The 16,310-nt window shown below is 43.7% G+C and overlaps 1 protein-coding gene across 1 annotated transcript; it reads left to right on the top strand.

Annotated features, from left to right (window-relative positions):
- Window positions 1-857: 857 nt before the first annotated feature.
- LOC132398047 (general transcription factor II-I repeat domain-containing protein 2-like) lies at window positions 858-3,779 on the top strand. Its single transcript, XM_059976969.1, has 2 exons — window positions 858-3,245; window positions 3,331-3,779. Exons 1-2 carry the CDS (start codon window positions 2,247-2,249, stop codon window positions 3,397-3,399), a joined length of 1,068 nt encoding a protein of 355 aa, XP_059832952.1. The 5' UTR covers window positions 858-2,246; the 3' UTR covers window positions 3,400-3,779.
- Window positions 3,780-16,310: the final 12,531 nt, after the last annotated feature.

The following is a 16,310-nucleotide window of genomic DNA, read 5'->3' as shown; positions in this document are numbered from 1 at the left end:
GAACTAAATTAATACCACTCCTGTGACAGCATCTACCTCAATCATCAAGCTTCTTTCCAGGAACGAGGACTAAGGTAAGCAGGGAGCATTAATGTCGTGTGCTTTGAACAAAACGGAGACACCAGGAAGATAGTTAAATGCAATCACAGAGAAACCCTGCTTGGCTGCATTGTTTGCATTCTCACGTGCATAATTGCCACATGCTTTCAGCTGCCCATCTGCGAGAGCACCCAGACTCCATGACAGTGTGTGCAGTTCCTGAGGTGCCAGAGGCATGCGCCTGCTGGGAGTCCCAGATGAGAGATTTGTACAGAATGTGTTGAGTCAGAATCCAAGAACATTCCTCTGGACCATACTTCCAATCAGCAAGGTACTGAACACTGTCTCACACCTGTCAAGATGCCAGGACGCACTACACAAAATAGAGCAGGAACCCATCCACCAAAGGGGAAGAGCTAGGGCAGGTAAACATAGAAACCTAGAAAATAGGTGCAGGAGTAGGCCATTTGGCCCTTCCAGCCTGCAATGCCATTCAGTATGATCAGGGCTGATCATCCAACTCAGAACCCTGTAACTGCTTTCTCTCCATACCCCCGATCCCTTTAGCCACAAGGGCCATATCTAACTTCCTCTTAAATATAGCCAATGAACCGGCCTCAACTGTTTCCTGTGGCAGAGAATTCCACAGATTCACCACTCCCTGTGTGAAGAAGTTTTTCCTCATCTCGGTCCTAAAAGGCTTCCCCATTATCCTTAAGCTGTGACCCCTCATTCTGGACTTCCCCAACATCGGAAACAATCTTCCTGCATCTAGCCTGTCCAATCCCTTTAGAATTTTATACATTTCAATAAGATCCCCCCTCAATCTTCTAAATTCCAGTGAGTATAAGCCTAGTTGATCCAGTCTTTCTTCATATGAAAGTCCTGCCATCCCAGGAATCAATCTGGTGAACCTTCTCTGTACTCCCTCTATGGCAAGAATGTCTTTCCTCAGATTAGGGGACCAAAATTGCACACAATATTCTAGGTGCGGTCTCACCAAGGCCTTGTACATCTGCAGTAGAACCTCCCTGCTCCTGTACTCGAATCCTTTTGCTATGAATGCCAACATACCATTTGCCTTTTTCACCGCCTGCTGTACCTGCATGCCCACCTTCAATGACTGGTGTACAACGACACCCAGGTTTCATTACACCTCCCCTTTTCCTAATCAGCCACCATTCAGGTAATAATCTGTTTTCCTGTTCTTGCAACCAAAGTGGATAATCTCACATTTATCCATATTAAATTGCATCTGCCATGAATTTGCCCACTCACCTAACCTGTCCAAGTCACCCTGCATCCTCTTGGCATCCTCCTCACAGCTAACACCACTGCCCAGCTTTGTGTCATCTGCAAACTTGAAGATGCTGCATTTAATTCCCTCATCTAAATCATTAATATATATTGTAAACAACTGGGGTCCCAGCACTGAGCCTTGCGCTACCCCACTAGTCACTGCCTGCCATTCTGATGTTACGAACCTCGTAACTGGGTCACTTACCAGCAAAGATTGAGAGGTCCATTGAAGTCTGATGGTACTATTTTTAAAAGTCTTTATTTATAAAGGGGCACAAAAATAAGATTAACACAGACATTCAGATAATATACGTCATCAATACTCAATCTAAAAATGCGGGTATAATAATAATCATCAATTAAGCAATAGCTCTATCGTTTGTCTAGGGCAGGGGTCGGCAACCTGCGGCTCCGGAGCCGCAGGCGTCTCTTTCATCTCTGTACTGCAGCTCCCTGTGGCTTTGGAAAATAAATGACGAGTATTTAATTAAAATGTATTTTATGTTAGTTTGTTAGTTTTGAAATGTAATTCTAAATTTGAAGATTATGGTGATCTTGTACAATCTAAATAAAATGGGTTTTTGTCGCTATTAATATACGTCACCACTGCCAATGCCTGACACCCGCCAGTGCACGATTTCTTTAATTTTTCGATCCAAGGTAAGCTAACTATCGAGAATTCTAAAAAAAGAAAAGTGACTGAAGAAAACAGAACGTTTAATGATACGTGGGCAGATTCATTTGCTTTCAATGCTGACGAGACTGGTTTACCAGTATGCTTAATATGCAATGAGAAACTAGCAAACAACAAAAAGTCAAATGTCGCAAGACATTTCCAGAATAAACCCGCAGCCTTTGCTCAAAAATATCCAGTTTGAGATGAAAGAAAAACAGCCGTTTCAGAACTGATGCGGAAGGTTGATCTGAGCAAAAATCATTTGAAGAAGCGGATGAAGTCTGGAAAATCAAATACATATGCTCGTCTTGTTGCCGCTCAGGAAATAGACAGGCACAGGAAGCAGTTTACAGATGGTGAATATATAAAAGAATCTTTCATTAAGATTTCAGAACATCTATTCACTGACTTTAAAAACAAGAGTGAAATTGTGCAGAAAATCAGGGATATGCCCCTCTCTGCAAAGACTGTCAAAGACAGAACTATAAAAATGGCAGAAGACATCACAAGACAGCAAATTAAAGACATCAATTCAGCTGTGGCCTACTCGATTGCCTGTGACGAGTCTAAAGACAAAGGTGATATTGAACAAATAGCGCTGTTCTGCCGGTATGTAAACTCTGCCGAGCCACAGGAAGAAATAATTGAGTTGATACTTCTAAAAGGCCAAACACGGGGGGAGTACATCTGTGAGGCTGTCTTGAATTGTTTAAGAGCCAAAGGAATAAAGACCACCCACCTGGTGTCAGTAGCTACTGATGGGACACCAAGTATGACAGGAGCACACAAGGGATTTGTGGCTTTACTGCAGAAGTCGCTGGACAGAAAGCTGCTGACTTTTCACTGCATCTTGCACCAAGAGGCACTGTGCGCTCAAACATTTCCTCCAGAATGCACAGAAGTAATTGATGTTGACATTCAGATTGTCAATAAAATAATGGCACAAAGTTTAAATCACCGTCAAATCCGTTTGTTACTGGATGAGCTGGAAAGCGCATATTCTGATCTCCGGCTGCACAACAAAGTCCGGTGGCTGTCAACAGGGGAGGTGCTGAAACACTTTGTCGCGTGTCTGGAAGAAGTGAAAACTTTCCTGGGCAGCAAAGGGCTCACCTTTCCTGAGCTGGAACAGCCAGAGTGGCTGGAAAAGCTACACTTCATGGTAGACATGAGAGCGCAGCTGAACACGCTGAACACAGCTCAGGGGAAAGGACGCACAGAAATTAACCAAGTATGATAAATATTTTAATTGTCTATTATTTTACGTATATTCATTTTTTTCATTGTTCAGTGAAATAGTCCTTTTATTTTTTCAGGTTGACAGCTGGTTGACGTTATTTCTGGTTTGCTGCTGGCGGACAATTTATGTTCGGCGTTTTTCATAAATACAAGAAGGACTCAAAGAGACATTCAGTATTTTACTTAAAAGTAACCTTCAACCCAAAGTCTTTTTTTCGGAGTTCAACAGGTTTTTGTTGCATGCAGAAATGTAATTTCGTTTTCTCTGCAGGAGTTCATCGATTTCATAAATGCAACACATTATAGTTTGTTTACACATAGCATAAAGGCAAAAAAATTGTATGCAGTGTTATTTCATTTTTCATTTTAAATGTCAAACGGGTTTTGTGGCTCCCAGTGTTTTCTTTTCTGTGGGAAACGGGTCCAAATGGCTCTTTCAGTGGTAAAGGTTGCCGACCCCTGGTCTAGGGGATATTGTGTTGTCCGATGGAAAGATAAAAGTCACTGTCCTTTCAAGCTGCAGCTCTTTGGGTTTAAGAGAGACAGTTTTAAACTTGCCCAGGTCTTTAATGAGGCCAATCCGTTGAGTCAGGGGAGTTGGTTCCCCGTTGTTAGTTCCAAGTCGTTTTCCGTGGTACCAGCCACCAGCCCCCAGGCAAGGGAACCAAACGCACGTGGCTTCCTTCAGATGGCTTCCCGCTATTACGGGATCGCTACTGGTTCTGGTGTGTCTGAGGGGCTATTCCTACAGCCCCTCTTTTATCTTAACTCGCAGGGTAGTAGATGTCAATCAGGTTGGGGTGATGCAATCTCTCTCTCAACCAGCCCACTTTGCCCGAGGGCTTGCATGTAGCATAGTCCCCAAACCACAAACGTTGTCTCCAGGAAACAATGGCCAGGTCTCTCTCTCATTTCCTGGGTCCTCTGACCCAACCCAATAATGCTCTTGCAATTCTCACAAAGGAGGGGGCTACCCCGCAACCTTCGGCCCCACAGATCTGTGGTACATTCATAACACTGAAAAGGTCCCGTTTACTCCCACTCTTTGCTTCCTGTCTGCCAACCAATTCTCTAACCACATCAATACCATACCCCCAATACCGTGTGCTTTAAGTTTGCACACTAATCTCCTGTGTGGGACCTTGTCAAAAGCCTTTTGAAAATCTAAATATACCACATCCACTGGCTCTCCCCTATCCACTCTACTAGTTACATCTTCAAAAATTCTATAAGATTCGTCAGACATGATTTTCCTTTCACAAATCCATGCTGACTTTGTCAGATGATTTCACCTCTTTCCAAATGTGCTGTTATCACATCTTTGATAACTGGCTTTAGCATTTTCCCCACCACCGATGTCAGACTAACCGGTCTATAATTCCCTGGTTTTTCTCTCCCTCCTTTTTTAAAAAGTGGGGTTACATTAGCCACCCTCCAATCCTCAGGAACTAATCCAGAATCTAAGGAGTTTTAAAAAAATATCACTGGGGTGACTTCAGCAGCAGGGACTCCTCCATCAATCTCTTGGTTAGGGAAAGGTGGTGGATGGAATGCCCTTTGACATTCAAAAAGGGACATGGCAGTGGAGGGTGACTGGAGGTTATTGTGGGCCATCTCTGCCCAAACCAGTCAGGAACTCCAGGCTGTAGGTTGGAAGAGACAAGGTAGCACAGGGTTGTCTCCAGCTCCTGATTCACTCTCAGACTGGCTGTTAGATCGGTGGGGGGGGGGGGGGGGTGGAAACCTAATGAGAGAATGACTGTAGCTCTAAAAAGAGAAAAGAAAACCTTTCAAAAACAGGGTGTGAGCTGTGGTCCTCGATCAAACACCATGAACTGAGAGAAACCTCGCAGACTGTACACATGCTAAACCATAAGGGTGGCACTCTCAGAAGCTGACAGCAGCTTAAGGAGAGCAATGAACTGGGCTGCTTTAGAAAACACGTCCACAACTACTAGAATGGTAGCGTTTTCCGCTGATGGAGACCGAGAGTGATGAAATCCACCGAAAGATGGGACTGGGGTGGTGAGGCACAGCCAGTGGGCAGAGAGGATAAGCAGGGCACAGATGTGACACCTTGTTCTGAGCACAAGTGGAATAGGCAAAGGTGAAGTTGTGGACATCATAGGATATAGATGGCCACCAAAATTATCTTTTTATAAATTCCAAGGTCCTATGAATCCCCAGGTGGCTAACAAGACAGGAAAAGTGACGCCACTGCGATACACTGGGGCACACAATGGCAGGAACAAATGGCTGGTTGGAAGATCCTCCACTTGGGCCTGGCTCTGACTGTTGGGTAGCCTCCACTTTGTTTCTATTCCATAAATCACTGGAGCAGCTATGCATTAGCAGGGATAAAGGGCTCTGGATTGGCTTTGTCCTCAGATGTCAAACTGGCAGGAGAGAACATTGGCGGTGGTATGCTTGCTGCCAGGATGGTAGGTAAAAGTGAAATTAACCTGGGTGAAGAAGAGATCCCAATGGGCTCAATGGGAGTTGAGTCCATCAGGAATATAGGGGAGGTTTTTGCGATCTGTCCATACCAGAAAGGGTGCTCTGCTCCTTCCAGCTAGTGTCGCCATACCCCAGGGCCCCCTTGACAGCCAGAAGTTCTCAGTTCCTGACATCATAGTTACACTCTGAGGAGACAGGCAATGGGAAAGAAAAGTACAAGAGTGCAGCTGGAGAGCGCTGGGAAAGAACAGCTCCGTTGTCAACATCAGATACATCAACCCAGACAATGGATGGGATGGGTCTAGATGATGCAGCAGTGGGGAAGCGTCACTTTGACTCCGAGAATGGTTGGTCATCTTCGCCTGCCCACTGGAATCCTGCAGAGGTCTTCTTGGTGAATGCATTTATGGCAGCTGAGATGGAACTAAAGCTTCTGATGATGCAGCGATTTGAAAATTGATGAACCTTGTGAAGCACCTCGTCTGTTTGACCGTACATAGTTTTGGGCCATTCTGTGACAGCCTGAACTTTACGCCGGTCAATTTAAACACTAAAGTGGGTGAGGATGTAGCCCAAGAATGATATCTGCTCTTTGTGGAACTCTCACTTCTCTGGTTTGAGAGCCTTCTGGGCATATTGGATGTGTTCCTAGCGAAAGAGGGAGAAGATAAGAATGCCATCCACATACACAAAAACAAACCGATTCAACATGTCCTGGAGTTCATTGTAGACCAGGACCTGAAAATCAGCAAAGGGGTTAACCAGATCAAAAGAATTCAAGAAGTCCTCATAGTGGTCAATGGAGGGGTTGAATGGGGTCTTCCACTTGTCCCCTTCTTGGAAGTGATCCTGGTCGTAAGCATTGTACGAGTCTATCTTGGGGAATATGGCTTCTCCCTGGAGAAGTTCAAATGCAGGGGCATGCAGGGGAAGAGGATAGTGGTCCTTCACAGTGATGTTGTTGAGGGGCCGGTAATCAATGCAGGGATGGAGCTTGCCACCCTTCTTGCTCTCAAAAGAGAAGCCCCCCCCCCCACCCCGCCCTTACTGGTGAAATAAATCCTAAAGTCAATGCCTCCTTGATGTATTCTTCCATGGCCACCATTTCAGGATGAGAGAGGGGGAAAAAAGCCAGCTCCGAGGAGGACTAGAACTACAAAAGAGGTCAATGGCACGGTCATTTGGATGGTGTGGAGGCAGGGAATGGTCTTCTACTGAAGATCTCTCAAAGGTCAGCATTTCAGCTGGAACATCACACAGGTCCACACTGGCAGTTGCCCCACGAGGAGATAAGCTGACTGAGGCTTGAGCTGGAACAAGACAGGCAGACAGGAATGCTCGGCCCTCCTCTTGGAGTACTTTTAGAGACCAATTGATCGGTGGGTTAGAGGCAGTAAATTGTTCTTCTGCAGCAATCCTGTTCCTCCTGAGATGGGCGCACCCCACCCCCCACCCGCAAGGCCTCCTCCTTGGATTATGTACTGGGTGAAGCCAGGCAGTGATCTGCCGAGTAGGAGGGTCATAGCATTCCCTCTCTCTGCCACTCAGCTACGCAGTTGTCCATGCAAATGGCCAGATTTATTGGTCATCCAGGTTGTCCTGTTCATCACACACTGTGATATCATTCCAGACCTCTGCGTTCAGCTCACTCTGGAGAACGATGATGACAGATCGCTCGTTGAGTCCCATCTCAACCACAAGAGTGTTGAACTTTACTGCATGGTTTCTCACGGACCCTCTTCCTTGCTGCAGATCTAGGATTGGGTGGGCAGCCTCCTAACTCCGTGCTGGAGATCAAACTTGACTACAAGTTGCTGTCAAGACTTGGCTGCAGGAGAACCTAGTTCTCATAGAGCATCGAACAGGCTGAGTGGGAGATTCACCATGAAAGCCAGTTTATGTGCATCATCACTGAACCCACGTGGCTGAGCTTGGAAAGTCAGCTCACACTGCAAAATAAAAGTTTCTGTTGCCATTAGAGTCACTGGAGTTTCAGCCTGGTGAAGGAGTGCTGGGTTTGGGTCTGGAAGCAGCCAAGAGAATCGGGGCATTAGTGGATGAAGCTGATCAGACTGGGATAGGGGAGGAGCCAGTGCAGGAAGTGGGGCTGTCCTGGTAGAGAGCTGCTGAATAGAGGCAACGAGAACAGTAGTGGCTGCCATCTGAGTCTGGCTGCCTTTTGAGAGTTGCTGAAACGTTACTGCGAGTGCTGATACCCGTTCTTCCACTCACACTGGGCAGGCTGCTCTCAGAGTAGTTGCTGCACTGTGGAACCCATTTCTCCCAGAGCAGCCTCCACTGACTTTAACCTCTCCTCCACCTGACCAATGGCTGACTTCTGCTGTTCTTTCTCTGCTTGGTGCACTATGACGGTTAGGTCTTGCTGGCTAGGAGTTCAGTGATGGTACAAGTGCAGGGGAGACACATGGACACAGAATGATCAGTTCACCGAGTTTAAATAAGAACCGTTCGGAACAAAGAAAAATAATGAACGCTAGGCCAACAGGGCCACTAACTCACCAACTCACAAACTATCTAAAAAACATACTTACTTGAATTCATCTTGCATTGATTCTCCGTGCTAGGCTGATATGTGGATCCTTGCATTGGTCATGGCATTGATGAACCAAGGGGTTGACTCTTGCTGTTATGGAGAACTTTACGTACTCCCATTGCTAAGGAAGTGCCAAATTGCTGTCTAAACGATTCTCTGAACCCAGGCTACTGAAACCTGACGAAGTTTTAGGATAATTCTCCGTTGTATACTTTTCTGGCTCACTTGGTGCTTGGCTCCTCAGGTTTGTATTGCCAATTTCCGATATTTTCCAAGAATGCCTCAGTAGCGGACTCCTGCTACAAGTGCACTCAGTGCTGCTGTGCTTCTCTCAATGAATAAAATGGTGAATGTTATGTCATTTTCCACCGCTCAGATTCTCTGAGCGACCAACATTTGGAATGGAATTTATTGTAGTCTATAAAGTGGAAAGTTCTGGACACCGTGTACTCATTCTCTTTGAATACATCATTAAAGCATTGTCACAGGAGTTGTAATATGGAATCTGAAGCTAAGGTACGTTATAGGATCAGAGTAAGAACTAAAATCTAACACTGTTGGTGTGCCACATCTCAGCAAAGTCACTCATTTCAAAGTGCAGAATAGTTAAAGCTAAAAGAAGCCAAAGGGAAGTTATCTTGTATTGTTGGGCAGTTTACAGATTGCAATAGAACAAAATTGCTGAATAAATAATTAATAACCATTTCCACCTTGTGGGACTTCATCATTCACACCCCGGAGTGTTGACAGTGACCTGCTAAGATAAATGAGCTCACTTTACATGGGTTTTTTTCCAATTGCTTATTCCAAAAAGTACTTTTAATAGTTGTCCATGTTTCTGTCACACTGGTTTGAAATGGACAGAGGGTGGACAAGATTAATAACTACTGAATTGAAGGAGGACTGGATGGAAATGAGCAATGTAACACCCTTCCAAAGGAAGCAAATACTTTCGATATTAGAAATCTAAATAAATGCTTAAAATTCTGCAAATGCACAACAACCATTGTGAAGAAACAGATCTATTGTTTCAGGTCGGTGAAATTTAATTGAACCGAAGAGTAAGGTGAGAACATGAATAAGCCTGTAGTCGCCTTGTTTGTGATTAAGCCAATGTGTCAGACACATTTGCAATGTTCCTGGACAAATTGACTGAAAAGTAGTTGACAATAGGCAGCTCACTGTGGCTGGCAATGGGCTGTCCCCTGTGGCTAGCTATTAGTTGACCCATATGGCTTGGCAATGGGTGATCCCCCTGTGGCTGGAAATGGGTTGGCCCATATGAATGTCAACACGCTCTCCCATATGTAGCTCTGTGGTGGGGTCGGATGGTGTTCAGGCTCCCCACACCTTGTGTAAGCAATACATATGGTGCTGGTCATGGCTGCGATGGGGGTAAAGATGATATTCAACATTGTCTGCGAGAACTGTAGAGCACAGGAGCTGAAAGGGAAGGTTGATGAACTGTGATGATGAGATATCAGGAAGGAAATATACCTCAGAGGCAATTCTTTCTAAGGGCAAGTAGGGAAATGGGAGGGAGGAGAGAAAAAATAATGAATTTGCCTCCAATTCTGGTGAATCTTTAAAAGGAGGACAATTTTTACAATGCTATTGGCAAGTTCTATAAATGAACACGTAGGACAATATTTCACAAAGGGATTTACTTTTGCATGAACGTTTTGTGATTATTACACTTGAATCATATCTTTTACCATGGGAGCGTTGCAGTTAGTGCAGCACTATTACAGCTGGGGGATTTCCAGAGCTTGCAGTTCAATTCCTGTGCCATTCTATAAGGAGTGTCTGTATGACCTCTGGCCTCCCCGTGGGTTTTCTCCGGGTGCTCCGATTTCCTCCCACAGTCTAAAGATGTACCAGGTAGATTAATTGGTCATTGTAAATTGTCCTGTACTTAGCTTAGTGTTAAATCCGAGTTATGGGGTCCCATGGTGGCTTGAAGGCCCGAAAGGGCCGACTGTGATATGTATCGCTAAATAAAATAAAAATAAAATAAATACAAGTTGTGTATTGCTAAGAGACCTTATAGTAATATTTCTCTATGACAGTATTAAATATAAAGGTAGTGAACCTGAACTGCCCTTCTCCTGCTGTTGCAGGTGTCTGAGGAAATGCAGAGCCAATTTTTTTGGGGGTTGTCAAGGAGACCAGCTAAGATACCTGGCTACTGCCATCTGCAGGCGGGTGGTAAGCAGTTGAGTAAATTAATAGGAGGTCCAACGCAGACTGGGAGACTGTTTCGCTGAACACCTACGCTCTGTCCGCCAGAGAAAGCAGGATCTCCCCGTGGCCACACATTTTAATTCCACGGCCCATTCCCATTCTGATATGTCTATCCATGGCCTCCTCCACTGTCAAGATGAAGCCACACTCAGGTTGGAGGAACAACACTTTATATACCGGCTGGGTAGCCTCCAACCTGATGGCAAGAACATTGACTTCTCTAACTTCCGTTAATGCCCCTCCTCCCCTTCTTACCCCATCCCTTACTTATTTATTATTTTTTCCCTTTTTTCCTTCTCTTCTCTGTTTTTTTTCTCTCTGCCCCTCTCACAATCACCCCTTGCCTGCTCTCCATCTCCCTCTGGTGCTCCCCTCCCCCTTTCTTTCTCCCTAGGCCTCCCGTCCCATGATCCTTTCCCTTCTCCAGCTGTGTATCCCTTTTGCCAATCAACTTTCCAGCTCTTAACTTCATCCCACCCCCTCCCGTCTTCTATCATTTTGGATCTCCCCCTCCCCCTCCCACTTTCAAACCTCTTACTATCTCTTCTTTCAGTTAGTCCCGACGAAGGGTTTCGGCTTGAAACATCGACTGTACTTCTTCCGATAGATGCTGCCTGGCCTGCTGCGTTTCACCAGCATTTTTTGTGTGTTGGTTGAGTAAGTTAATCTTTTTCCAAGTTCGTATGGTGCTACAAAGAGTTTAAAACCGTCAGGATTTTAAAGGTAAGTACTTCAGAAGGATTTCTTCTTTTGTTAAAGTGAAATCTCCAGCCAGGAACTTAGTGACAGATTTTAGGGCCAAGGAACAGAGAAGCTTCTTTCCCATAAGGTTGTTTCCCTTCACTTTTACTGAGCTTTAAAGCTGGACTGTCCACAGCTATCAGTTGCCTACTTGTTTGCAAAGATTCACCCTTGCTGGGATGGAAAATGCTACTTAGCACCTCTGTCCTGAAATACAAAGTAAATGGAGGACAGGCATGAGTGGTTGTGTGGCCTATTCCTGCTTCAATATCTTACATTCTCAATGATTCAATCAGAAATATTTGTGTACGTGTACGTGGCCTTGGGATATATTTTCTTCACTTTTGTGCTTATACACGTTTTGGTTTGTCAAGCTGCTTCAATGGAGCTGCCCTCAGTGATTGACTATCCAACATAGCTCACCACCCTTGGGGTAGCACCGAGTTCGGAACCCTCTCATCAGGAGAATGTCACCCATGCATCAGCCCTGTCAAAGCCAATAAGAATCTCGGACAGTTCAATTAGATCTTTTTCTAAACTTGGGAAGATCTGGTCTTAATCTACTCTCGTGGCAGGAAAGAGCCCAGTGAACCTTTGCTGTACTCCCTGATCTGTAAGTTTATCCTTCCCCTAAGTAGTGAGAACAGACCTGCAAACTGTGCACAACACCTGGGCCCTATATAACTGGAACATTATGTCTATATTCTTGTACTGTAATCCTTTTCCAATGAAGACTGACATACCTTTTGTCCTCCTATCTGCTATGCATGCTGATGCACCATCAATAACTCTCTGAGACATGAGGCGAGATATCAGCTTTTTTTGACTGGAAGAAAGAACAAGCAGCAATTGACCACCATGCTACATCCTGGAGACTGAGGGCTGGGCTCAGGCCCAAACCGCCTTTATACCGGGGTCTGTGGGAGGAGCCACAGGAGCAGTCAGCGGGGGGGGGGGGGGGGGGGGAGTGCGTGTCCAGACAGGTATATGTAGTTCACCACACATGCATGTTAACTTTCTATGACTCCAGTACAAGGACATCCAGGTGCAATCACTACGTTGATGATGATAAACAGTGAGGAACAAAGATGGCCACCATTCTGAGATGGTTAATATTAGCGTGATGAAAGAACGAACTATTACATACCATGACTGTTGGCTCTATGTCTGCTATATAATATTCTTAATTTTTTTTTCTTGTTTCTATTTTGCCAGCAAACTGATTAATTGATCGTTTGGAGAAGAGCATCAAAGCTTGAAAATTATTGCAAACTATTTAAAATTTACTAGATTCCACCCTAGTACGTTACTATACAAGTAACTAATGGATTGACACGTCATTAAAAGCAACATTATCGGACATGCGTTTAGTGATTTGTTACCTATGGTATAAAGGCCTTCAGACTAAACAAGCCTGACCCACTTTCATAAATTGTCCCACCCATTCTCCTGTTTGCCACTTGATTTCTCCTACAATGATGTATTCAGTCATTGCTCAGATCTGTTTTAACAAATTAATCTCCCCTGGTAACTTTAATCACAAATCTTTGAAGAAGTTCAAAATAAACTAATTTCACTTCTCTCTCATTTTCCATTTGTTCAGCCATGTGTTTCATCTATTGAGTGCACTGCCGCAGTGTGCAATTAGCCAGGAGTTGTTCTGCAAATCCCTAATCTTGTGAAAGTCTGAATTGAACAGCATTAAGCATGAGGAAGAGATTTGGGTACTTTTGATATCTGCTTAACGTGGGCACCAGTGGATGGAGCAGTCCGCGTCTGAAGTTGCCACAGGAGGCCAGTATACTTCTCATGGAGTATGAGTGTATAACAGTGCAGAAGCTGCAAGCCATTATGATCTCATTGATTCTACCCACACACTAATCCCAATTCAGCACCTGTTCCCATCCTCAAACATCCGTTTCCTACAAAAATCCTATTTTTATGTTTTTTTAAATTTGATTTTTTTTCCTTTCGTGAAACTGCCTGTAGTTCAGGACTGTGTTTTTTTTTACCCAAATCAATGGGAAAAATTAAATTTTATTTCAAAGTTCAGACATTGCATAAAAAATTGACCTTCTGAGTTCAGTGAGGGTCCGGTACGTGGAGATCTACAGTAGATATCATCCCTATAATCTTCATTCACGTGTGGATTAGGAGCATCTGAATGAACAGTTTCATTTTGATTTAAAGATGATCAACTTGCAGAGGAAGCAACTGCAAACTGAACCTGACTCGGGCAATCATGTATAAGGTCCCATGTCCTCATTTGAAATGATCCTCATCTTGCCCAGTTCTCTCATCCAACCATCTACCTACTGAGATGCCGACCGAACATGACGTTCAAGATGTTTTTTTTTAAAGCTGAAGACGCTGTAAACCTGACCAAGATTTTTGATCTGAAATGTTAACTTGGTTTTCCTTCCACAGATGTCACCGGACCTACTGAGGTTTTCCAGCACTTTTTGTTTTCAGACTCCCAAAACCCTGATTAACTCCCAGACCAACTATTTCTTCTATGTGATTATAAATCGCAGTCCCACTCTCAATCCTGACCCTAGCCCCATTCAGGATTGCTCCTTATCTTTCTCATCACCAAACATCCTCCCAGGCCCATGCAGCTCTTCGATGTCCTTGGAGGCCATGAATGAACACAAACAAAATCTCCAACAATTGAAATCCATTGGCCCTGCACCCTGAGTATGTAACTGTGGTAACTTCTACTTCACAAAAAGACCACTCGACAACTTGATGGCCAAAAGAGCATCTTTATCGTAAAAACCCCGCCAACCCCGGATCCCACCTCTTGCTACCCACAGCTTCCCGATTTAGTATTAACTTACTTCTAATAATACTCACTTTACAACCGTAACACATTCTTTTTATGGACCCCAAACATTTTTTAGTCCAGATATTCAAGTGAAAATATAGTGCACATATAACAGCTAGAGCTACAATTATAACACGACAACATGCAAGACTATTCCTGAAATAGAATGAAAAGTGCAGGAAATTCCTACTGCGTCAGATAGCATCTGCAGGAAGAGAAAACGAGATTCTCTCAGGGGGAAAAAAGAATCGTTGACCTGAGGAGGTCCAGCAGTTTCTGTCCTGGTTTAGGTCGACTCATTCCAAGAGCATTTGGTCTTTATATCTTATTTGCCATTTTTTTTGCTAGTCAGGTCTTGAAGGTTTATAGAGTTAACAGTCGAGTGTTTTTTATCCTGAGTTTTCTTAGGTGCGGATTTCACTGACCAGAATGTAGTTGATTGCTGCCATCTAGTGGAATAGCCGTATCATTGCAGACTATGAGCAATTGTAGGTTCCTGTTCAAAAGCAAACGAAATGTTTTAAGCACTTTAAACAGGAAAAGGAAGCGGAATGGAGGAAAGTGCACAAGGAATTTCATTATAAATATGCTTTCAATTACTGTCCTTACCAGTTTTTTTGGACTTCTTTTTTGTTGAGTGTTCTTTGGAAAATTCCACCTCAATACAGGCTGTAGTTACAAGGAAACAATGTGTGCGAATTCCGAACAGTTTGGCGCACACTGTGGCTTGGCTCCTAGGCATCAAATCAGTGATGACATTTTGATCTCCCTCCATTGTACGGTTTAAGCCAGCACATGCTAATGTTCTCCTGAATATTGTCTGTGATTTATGCCACCAGCATGGATGTGCTGAACTCATCATTTTGAAACCAAGCGTGATCTCCAGGCTCAAACAGTAAATCTGTAATCAGTGCATTTAACAAATAAGTCATAAGTGAAGCTAAGCATTTTCATTAAAATATATACATTATGCAAAAGAAAAATTGCACAGAGAGGTCCATAATTCACTGTCTACCAGCTGGCCAGCACTGCCTTCATAGGCACCTCTAATTTAATAAGGTCAGCCTCAAAATTGAGTTTGCTTCCCATGGGATTACTTAAATTAGATTATCCTCTTTAGAAAGGACCACATCAGGTGTAAAAGCAGCATGTCTAATGACCAACGGCTGTGTAAATCTTTCTGAGGAAGTTTTATTTAATAAAATGAGTCAAGAAGAGGCTGTTTCAATTTACATCTAGGTTGCAACTGAACTTCCACATTAGGATGGAATGTAATTATGTATGAAGTTCATTTGCTGTTTTAGTAAGTCTGAAATCGCAAAAACAATTAGCATATTATTATATACTTGACTTCTGATATGAAGGAATATATCAGACTGCTGTATGTGAAGAAAGCTTGGGATGAGCACATACTGCAGCCCATTAAAACTGATTCTTCTAAATCCATGTATGACTATGAGTATCTGTGCCCAAGATTATATTTAATGTAAATTTGCAATAATTGTTTATCAATCTTTCCGTCCATGAGCTTAAGATATTTCATAATGGTATTGTATCCTAAAGTTGATTTAGGTGGATCCTGCTGCAGTTTTGTTGTACAATTGCTACTGTTAAGCCTGAACTTTGGTGTGTGTGTGTGTGAGATAATAGGCACAAAGGTGTGTAGATGAAAAAGAAGAAACTATTGAATTTAAACAGTCTTTCACAACCTCAAGATATTGCACTGAATGACAATGGAATATTGATTATGTAGGTGAAGGAGGTTAATTTTGGAAGTACTATAAAGTTGCTGGAATTCTCCTTGTAGGTGGCACACAGCAGCCATGATGCACTGGTGCTAGGAGGAACGTGCAGTGTAGTGAATTGGCTTTTAATCAAGCTCTCTGCTTTGTGTTGGCTGGCATTATCTTCCTTGTGGCTGCTGTGTTCATCCAAACAAATGAAGATTATTCCATCAGACCCATGGTATGTCTTGTAGATATTGAAAACGTGTCCTAACCTTGTGTTAAAACTTTCATTGAGTCTGATGCCCCAGGACACTTCACAGGGACTTTATGAACAAAATTTGACAGCAAAGCAGTACCTCTTTCACCTATCACCTCCTAGCTTCTCACATCATCCCTCTCCCTTCCGTACTTACCTACCTTCCCCCAACCTGGTTTCACCTATCAGCTGCCAGATGGTACTCCTCCCCCCTCTCCTGAACCATCTTATTCTGGCTTCTGCATGCATCT

This window comes from Hypanus sabinus, chromosome 8 (assembly GCF_030144855.1).
Source record: "Hypanus sabinus isolate sHypSab1 chromosome 8, sHypSab1.hap1, whole genome shotgun sequence".
NCBI lineage: Eukaryota > Metazoa > Chordata > Chondrichthyes > Myliobatiformes > Dasyatidae > Hypanus > Hypanus sabinus.
Note: the sequence above shows the minus strand (reverse complement) of the source record. Positions and strands in the feature narration are given on the sequence as shown.

Excerpts from the sequence above, each read along its gene's own strand:
- LOC132398047 (XM_059976969.1), top strand. The coding sequence starts at position 2,247 with ATGCGGAAGGTTGATCTGAGCAAAAATCATTTGAAGAAGCGGATGAAG. Across the intron at positions 3,246-3,330 it reads GACGCACAGAAATTAACCAA|GTTGACAGCTGGTTGACGTT; the intron begins GTATGATAAATA and ends TTATTTTTTCAG.